At 40.1% G+C, this 9828-nt stretch overlaps 1 protein-coding gene across 1 annotated transcript in view; it reads right to left on the reverse strand.

Moving 5' to 3' along the window:
* Positions 1–8309, reverse strand: part of LOC126810111 (17-beta-hydroxysteroid dehydrogenase type 6) — a 43708-nt gene extending 35399 nt beyond the window's left edge. Inside the window, exon 1 of the mRNA XM_050535091.1 lies at positions 7859–8309. Coding sequence (XP_050391048.1) covers positions 7859–8072 — 214 coding nt within the window. The 5' untranslated portion in view covers positions 8073–8309. The remainder of the gene's footprint in view (positions 1–7858) is intronic.
* Positions 8310–9828: the final 1519 nt, after the last annotated feature.

Consider the following 9828-nt stretch of genomic DNA (forward strand, 5'->3'; position numbering starts at 1 on the left):
GGCCAACCGGTTGTACTATCCGGTCTTTAGCGTGCTTGATCACCAGATATTACAACCTTAACACCCGCAATATTAAAACATACTTTTACATATTTATGAAAATACTTACAATCTGATTACCGTATGATGAATAACAATACACTTTATAGATCTTATAAATAATGGAAATTAGATATACAAGTCAATTAATATACCAAACGTTACAAAATATGATTCTTCATATTATGGTTAATAAATTGAAATGAATACTATAACATGATGATTATTAGGAATGATTATATATGTATACGATTACTTATCGTTGCACCGTTTATCCCGTAAAACAACAGAATTAAGTCCATTACAGAACGGAATAAAACATTTTATCCCTAAATTTCACGGAACTTCCTTGTCATTCCACCGTTTATTCCGTAAAATAACAGAATTAAGTCCGTTATAGAAGGGAATAAAACATTTTATCCCTAAATTTCACGGAAATTTTCTGTTTAATACTGAATATTCCACAGAAATACATAAAACACGTAATTTGAAGAAATAATTCAGACAATTAACACAATTTCTCCAAAAAATCCATCGATTAACAGAAAAAAGGTGTTAAATTACGGAATTCGGCCACATAAAAAATGGATATTTTTTACAGTGCACCCGACACGTTTAACAGTTGTGACTTGGAAATGAATATAAATGAAACTGGGTTTAATTTCCCACTTTTCTGCATCAGCTCGTCACGGTGGATGGGCGGGTAAGACGCTGGCTTGCTAGCCTGGGGGTCGGGTATTCAATCCCTGCATTGGCCGAGAAAGTACATTCAGATTTTCCGGCGTTATTCCCCCATGTCTGTGATGCAGGACGGAGGGTCAGACAAGGACAGCTGTCTAGTCGTTCGGATGGGACGAAAAACCGAGATCCCGTGTACACATTGGCGTGCACGTAAAAGATCCCTTGGCAGTTGGAATTCGATATAAGAGTAGGCCGTAGTGCCGCTGCCCGAGCAAAATTTCCCTCATAGCACACTCTATGCCGTATGTCCGTCTTCATTAGCCCAGTTTAGGAGCAGAACAGTAGGACGTTAAACCCCATTTCATTTATTAATGTTTATTAACGTAACTTCCCACACCGTTTATCTATTTTATATATTATAGAGTTAATGAGTTCATGTCTATATGAGTAAATCTATTTTGAACAAGAATTCACCAGCTAAGTAAATTAACTCATAAATCAACAAACTATCTATACAGTTATCAACATCCCCACGGCGTATTTTAACCAGATATATTAACATATCTATACTCAAGCAGCACTTACAAGGATTTCCCTGTCGGGTTTCCGCCTTGACTTGTCAGTGGTGGAGGGGGCTGGTAAGGTATAGCATCTAGTCGTTCGGATAGGACGAAAATCCGAGACCTGTGTATATCATTGGCGTGTACGTCAAAGATCCCCTGAATTTCCAGTCTGGTTTCCGCCTTGTCAGTGGTGCAGGGTGGGGGTGGGGTGGGGTGGTAAGGATTAGCATCTAGTCTTTCGGATGGGACGAAAAACCGAGACCCGTGTATATCATTGGCGTGTACGTCAAAGATCCCCTGAATTTCCAGTCTGGTTTCCGCCTTGTCAACGGTGCAGGATGGGGGGGGGGAGGGGGGTAAGGAATAGCATCTAGTATTTCGGATGGGACGAAAAACCGAGACCTGTGTATATCATTGGCGTTCACGTCAAAGATCCCCTGAGAGTTAGATATCGAAATAAGAACACCGCATGACCGTATGCTATTTTCATAAGCCCGGCCGTTCAAATGAAATGATAATAGAGTTTAACATCCCACTTTTCTGCTCCAACCGGGCTAATGAAAACGGAGCCGATTTGTAGAGAAAGGTAAGATTTAAGACAGTTCCCAAATTTCTAAAACGCTCTGCTGTAGCTTTACCCACGGATCTAAGAAATGGTTCAGCTCTCAACATCCACTTGACACAAACTAGGTCATTTCGGGACTAACATATGGTTCTATTTTATTTCAGTAATTCGCTTGCGCGTAGGGGTCTTTAGCAGTGGGAGGAAACCCATGAGAGTGGACAGGCGACCCTACTCCTTGTCACGTACAACTGGGGAATCGAAACCACGCCAGTTGACCCAATGACAGACCTTATGATACAGCCCACACGATGCCGTGTCCCAAATCTTCACTGAATTCTACCAAGTGTAGCTCAGGTTTTCATCCCATTCTTATAACTAGGCGCTAACCATTCGGCATCCAACACCTCCCCCTCTCTCTCTCTCTCTCTCTCTCTCTCTCTCTCAAAGGAGGACTTCTAAATTGAGAATAGATATATGTAATGCACAAAGGCTATGTAAATCAATTGCAATGTGTGGGCCTTATAGAAACAGAAAATAACCCATGTGACGCCGAGAATACAAAAGACTGACAAAGACAGGATAATGGTGTAATGTGTTTCATTTAAATATTTTGGGTGTGTCCATGTTCAAGTTAAACTACGGTCAAATCCTAGTTATAAAATCTGGTCTAGATACGATGTGGACAACTGTAGAAACTATGGCAACTAAAACTTCATTTGTCTGTTGCTTTATTTCTATTGTGTCTGTCTTGTATTGTTTGCTCACTACACTTAATTAATTATTTTTTACCGTTTTCCGAGATAGATTCTATCCGGGTGTGATCACTGAGCTCGTCCAAACGATCAGAGAGAGAGAGAGAGGGAGAGAGACAGAGAGAGAGAGGGGGGTAATGTCCACTCGACACAAACTATGTCATTTTGGGACTAACATATGTAATTCAACCTTTCTACTTCAATAATTCCCTTGGCCGTATGGATCATTAGCAGTGGAAGGAAACCGGAGGGCCTGGACAAAAACCTAAAGCGGTTGGACAGGCGACCCTACTCCTTGTCACATACGAGCGGGAAATCGAAACCATGCCAGTTGACTCTCAATGACCCCCCCCCCCCCCCCACACACACACACACACACACCACACACGGCCAGAAACACATTTCCTTGTCTTGCATCTCATGGTCCTGGATTAAACGATGAACGCCATTGAAATGAAATGAAATGAGGTTTAACGTCCTACTGTTCTGCCTCAGATGGGCGAATGAAGACGGGCATACGTTATACGGTGTGCTATGAGGTGGTTAAGACGCTGGCTCGCTAGCCTGGAGGTCGGGTGTTCGATCCCTGCATTGGCCGAGAAAGTTCATCCGGATTTTCCGACGTGGTTTCCCCTTGTCAGTGGTGCAGAGCGGAGGGCCTGACAAGGACAGCTGTCTAGTCCTTCGGATGAGACGAAAAACCGAGGTCCCGTGTATACATTGGAATGCACGTAAAAGATCCCTTGGCAGTTGGAATTCGATATAAGAGTAGGCGATAGTGCCGCTGTCCGGGCAAAATTTCCCTCATAGCACACTGTGTGGCGTATGCCCGTCTTCATTAGCCCAGTATAGGTGCAGAACAGTAGGACGTTAAACCCCATTTCATTTCATTTCATTTCGTTTCCACCAATGACAAAGGAAAACCATGATGAACTGTCTTGGGATCGAACCCGCGAGCTCCAGGCTAGCCACCGTGGCTCCTGAACGCCATTGAATCATGTTATAAAAGGAAATAGTTTTGACCTTGACATCGGAGTGTTTTGTAAGTGTTACGGAATAAACTGTACCAATAGTTCTATTATAATATATTCAGGTCGCCACACTTCACTGGGTTTTAAACATTTTACTGGGGAGTGAAAACATACAGCCATGAAGGTGTGGGTTGTAAGAGATTTATATCAAATTGGGTTTAATGTTCTAATTTATTGTACCATGCAGACAGACACATGATGCGGAGAGAGAGAGAGAGAGAGAGAGAGAGAGAGGGAGAGAGAGAGAGAGAGGGGGATAGAGAGAGACGTCAACCTGACTCAAACTAGGTCATTTCGGGACTAACATATAGTTCAATTTTATTTCAGTAATTCGCTTGCGCCTATAGGGGTCTTTAGCAGTGGGAGGAAACCGGAGGACCTGGGGAAAACCCACGGGGTTGGACAGGCGACCCTACGTCTTGTCACGTACAACATGGGAATCGAAACCACGCCAGTTGACTCAATAACAACCATTCGGCCATCCAACCCCGCACGATGCATTGTGCCAACTCCTCACTGAATTCTACCAAGTGCTAGTTAACTGAACGCCAAAGTGTACCTCGGGTTTTCGTCCCATTCGAACAACTAGGCGCTATTCTGTCCTACACCACTGAAAAGACGAAACCAGCTGGAAAATCTAAAGAGCTTTCTAGGTTTTGATTCTGACTTGAGTATTTTTCTAAACACAAGCCACAAAGTCTAACGTTCAGCGCAGTGAACGATTACGACTGGTCCGGATCCATCCACATGGTGGGATATGTATGTTTGTTGTTCATTGCTTGCAATTTCAGTGTCGTCCGCAGGTTTGTCTTGGCGGTTCTGTTTGTGTATTTTGATCTCCTCCTGCACTTGCTATATATTTCATTTTTGTGTTCAGAATAGGGTTCTATTACATGTGCGTGAGCGCCGACGTGTACGTCCGGTTTTCGTCCCAATCGAACGAATAGTGACGTATGCTTGAGTCTGACGTATTAGAACAGATTATCCAGTCTCACGTTACACCAGTTCAAAAGATTGGGAACTCAACACCACTCCAGTCAACCAGGATATCAAGGTCCAATGATTCTCTTATTAACAAGATTTTATTTATCGCTATCTCAACAAATTTATCAATGGGTCAGGTCACAGGTTAATGGCAGGCATGTTTACTTTTTGGGGTTTTGGAATGTTTTACAAAATAAAACACAAAAACAACTGACCACAAACTTAGGGAGATAGAAGTGTGGTTTAGCGTCCATTCGAATCATAAATTGTGTATATATAGATAGGCCTAACCTAAATACAACCGAGTAGAGGGGCGAGTGTGGAATGGGGAGAGTGTGAAATGGGCGCCATCCATCATTCCGATCAGGCCTTGTTTCAGGCATATTCCTGCAGAAATGGCCCGAGAGATCAACTCTGGCCATTGCTGGATTGGCTTCGGATACTTGAGCTTTTGACAGAGTGTGTCTATTCTTCCCGTTCAATCAAATCTATCTAAGAACAGCAACATGACAACCTTCGTTTATTTAAGGTATTAAAAACGGTGAAAGTATTGTTCGTCTCCAAACAGCATTGTTTACCTTGTATCCGTTTTGATAGCCTCGTTGGTCACGCAATTAGTTTTTCTGCAATATTCTGCAAGGCACTGGTTAATTGGGCATAATAAAATCGTGCGTATGACGTAACTAACGTAACTTTATGTAAATATAGTTGGTCTAATTTGGAGCTCTGTTTAAAGCGTAATGATATTGTTATGCAGTTAGCTATTGGTTGTTTATCGGAACAAAAATATGCTTTCTTTACAGCAGTGTTAAGTGGGATTAGGTATAATCAAACGAAACACTGCGAGGAGTATGTGTTTCAGGGTATCATTCTGCACCCGTTTACTCTTATCAACATATTATAGTAGTTGTCCATTAGAAATTTCGCGGATTCATTCTTTAACTTTTTTCTTGGTATGTAAGGGCGTGAGATGGATTGTTTCAATGACATTTGGTAATTTCTTCTGGAATACACAGGTCACAATTTAATGGAACACAAGCACGGTATGAGCTATGTTTTGACTAGGCATCTGTAGTCTATATCAAACAATGGTGGCCGGGGATGACTGTCTTTTTTTTCTTCTTGTTAAAGCGAGAATTTCATATTTTCTAAGAAAGTTAAAACATAATTATTTCTATATCTTTTGCTCAATAGGTTGTCAACTCACTATTATACGACCATAGGTATCATTCTCACCACACTTAAAAATCACTCACCCCGGAAATAATAACACAATTACCTCCCTTGTTTTTTTATTCTATCTTCAAACGTTTGAATTTGAAGATGAAAATGATATTTTTGCCAATTTCTCAACTGGCAATAGTGAATTATAGAATTAATAGGATTATTCTTTAGCAAGGTAGGACTTTTTATAGATACCATCTATTTTAAGGTTTTATTTTAATAGATTTTAAAAATATAACTTAAAAATATGAAATTATCGCTTTAACAAAGCTATCAATTTGAGTGGAAATTTTAACATTTTATATCCAATCCTAAGTTATGGGTCTGTGTACTATCCAAATGTTCTTTATATTGAACGCCTTAGGGGGCCACAATTACTCATTCCATAACAGTAGACTTCAGTAACAATTTGACAGTCCAATGTAATGTCAAAAAATGTCATATGTTACAGTAAAGAGAGAGAGAGAAATGGGGTTTAACGTTCACTCGACACAGACTAGGTCATTTCGGGACTAACATATGATTTAATTTTATTTCACCCCATGTTACAATAAAAAAAACAACGTATTTATATTTTTGTAAATGATTTGTTACGTGAGATGAATTTATATAAGCTTCGGCCTGTATTCAGGTCCCATTATGATATAGTGTATCTTTTTAATAGCAAAAATACACAACCGGGTCGGGTGTGTTTGAGAGAGAGAGAGGGGGAGAAAGAGGGGGGGGGGTTAACGTCCACTCGACACAAACTAGGTTATTTCGGTACTAACAAATGGTTCAATTTTATTTTAATAATGCGCTTGCGCGTAGGGTTTTTTTTAGCAGTGGGTGGAAACCGGAGGATCCGGAGAAAACCCACAAGGTTGGTCAGGGAGGGGAGAGAGAGAGAGAGAGAGAGAGAGAGAGAGTCTACTTCACCCATTTAATTATGTAAACGATAAACAGAGAAAAAGAAAAGTTTTATGTTACAGTAAATGTTGGCAGAATGTCAGGTGATTGAGTTAAGTTTGATGCAAGCAGTTCGTTTATACGCAATCCACTTGGTTAGCGGTGCATGTCCAGTCTCACAGTAGATAGGTGGGGGGGGGGGGGTTTGAGGGGAGAGATTGGGAGAGTTGACACGACGCGAGGAGGGGGGAAGATGGGGAGATCAGAGGGTAGTTAAAGGAGAGAGGTGGGGGAGTTTAGGGGGAGAAAGATGGAGAGAAGAGCCTAAGCGAGAGGTGGAGAGAGAGAGGGGAGAAATGAAATGAAATTAAATGGGGTTTAACGTCCTACTTTTCTGCATCAACTGGGCTAATGAAGACGCACAGATGGAGAGAGGTGGGAAGAGGGAGTGGGGGAGAGGGGGAGAGAAAGGGGGATAAATAAAATATCCAAGGCAAGGTGGTTATGGCTTAGAGTTAGAAACCAAGAATATTCACAATCTGTTGCAAACAAAATCCCTAAATCGATATCTAAATCATCAACAATAAACGTAATTAAAATGAAATGGGGTTTAACGTCCTACTGTTCTGCTCCTAAACTGGGCTAATGAAGACGGTAAACGCAATTAATTATCCAGAAATACAAAATATAACGTTTTAATAAGATGTCAGTTCATAATCTCTGTGTATAAGGGAGTACTTTAGCCGATTATCCCAGTCTTAACAAATTGTTTCAATGGCATTTAGTAATTGAACTGGAATATACAGGTGACAGTTCTATGGAATAAAATTACTGCTTACTACTGAGCGACGTTTCGACTAGGCTTCTCTAGTCATTATCAAGCAATGATAAACTATGAAATTATGACAAGACAATATATACATGTACACAACAATACTTATAGATATCCCTTAATTGCATGTAGCCGACCTAAAGATAATCTAATTTAATTAAGGATTACAAAGTTTAATGCTAATAACATTCAATTTACCTGAAAATTAACACAAATTGATTAATTGATTAATGGATAATTTGTTATGGAGGAAATACAAGTTGTTTGGTTCTTTCAAATTATAACAAATAGTTTCTTACCTGTAATAAAGACGGCCTTTCCATTCGAATCGACGAATTCTTGGGGTGGACTTTTGAATATTAAAAACCCTGAAGTTGCTAACATGAGTGTGTAAAATACTAAAGCCGATAAAGTACAGCCTAATATATTATTCTTTAAACACCCGGGCTGTAGTAAATACACACAGAGTGTTAAAACTAACACACACATACCAGCTTTGGTTCTAAAAGACATTTTAAAACACTTGTTAAATATCCAAATATTATCACAGAAGTTTGTGGCGTTTAAACGATAAACTCGGGGTATATGAATAATCAATATTAAACAGTGTTAAATATCCAAAAGTTATTATCACATATATAAAAAAGTCTGGCTTATATCACGGTTAAACGAACACGAGGTGTATCAAACAGTCGATTTATTCACCACAAACGTCTCGTGTGTAAACATTACAAACTAATCGTATACCTCTATCTTTCACTCTTATACCTCACCACTGATACAAACCCTATATAACACAGTCTACATAGACACAATTACCCAGTCACACTTACTATTATTATATATATATGTATATAAAAACATCACTATTGCTCTACTTACAGACGTTGTTATCCAGTCATGTATTGAGTTTGAGCGAGTTTATCGTGAATATTACTCTAGCAAAGTATAACAATTGGATGTGCTTATTTGAAAATCACTTATGATGTAATCGCTCGTGCGTGGCTTTCGTTATCAGTTTGACAATAGAACTATTTTGAAATGATATGAAATGAAATGGGGTTTAATGTCCTAATGAAGACTGGCATACGCCATATATACAGTGTGCTATGAGGAAAATTTTGCCCGGGCAGCAGCACTATGGCCTACTCTTATATCGAATTCCAACTGCCAAGGGATCTTTTACGTGCACGCCAATGTATACACGGGAGCTCGGTTTTCAGTCCCATCCGAACGACTAGACAGCTGTCCTTGCGAGGTCCTTCGTCCTGCACGAACTATTTTGAAGAATTTCACCAGGATAGGTGAAGCATTTTTCATTCAAATATGTTTTAAAGAGAACCCACCCCATATCATTCAAATATGTCTTAAAGAGACCCCACCCCCATTAAAATTATCATTCAAATTATCTTTCAAATATGTTTTAAAGAGACCCCACCCCTATAAAAATTATCATTCAAGTATGTTTCATATTGGCGGCCATTTGTCAAGCAAGTATGGTGTTGACTGGTTTATTGGCGTTGACGAGGTAGTCCTTACTGCTATGAGGGAAATGTTGCCCGGACAGTGGAGCTACGACCTACTCTTATGCCGAATTCCTACAGCCAAGGGTTCTTTTACGTGCATGTCACTGTGTACACGCTACTTAAATTCGGCTTTCGTCCCATCCGAATAACATTACGTTGTACGTTGTCCCTTGCCCGGAATCAAGTCCTGCTTTTCTGTTCCGACTCGGTGCTAAGGCCTACTTATATGCATCCTCGGTATCCCCAGTGATCGCATTCTGTTCCGCTCCACTAACCCCTGGGTTAAATCTATACGGTGACAGGGGGGGGGGGGGCGTATTCAAGTTATCTGCCCTCGATGATTGTGCTATTTTTATCGACCAATCCCATAAATCGTTAATGACAAAGGAAGTTGGCGAAGGGAAGTAATTCTCATCGGGTAAAACAAGCAAAAGCCAAAGCGCAAAGGCTTTCCTTCGAGAGACAAGGTTAGGAAATAGCCAGAATTTAGCATGTAGGCTAAATCTCCTCAAACAAAACATGTGCGTAGGCCAAATTACACTAAATACGTATTTATTAACAACAAATTACACTATTTTATTTTTATGTCAGTAAAGACCAGATAAGCGAGAGAATCTTCGTCGGTTCAATAGTTTGACTTACGTAGACAAAGTGCAATCGTTTCGTTTGTTCCTAGAGTTTTACGTTGTTGTTAGTTAGTTGTATTTTACATCCACTTCCACCGAAGTGATATCGCAGACAAA

This window comes from Patella vulgata, chromosome 2 (genome assembly GCF_932274485.2).
Source record: "Patella vulgata chromosome 2, xgPatVulg1.2, whole genome shotgun sequence".
Taxonomy (NCBI): Eukaryota; Metazoa; Mollusca; class Gastropoda; family Patellidae; genus Patella; species Patella vulgata.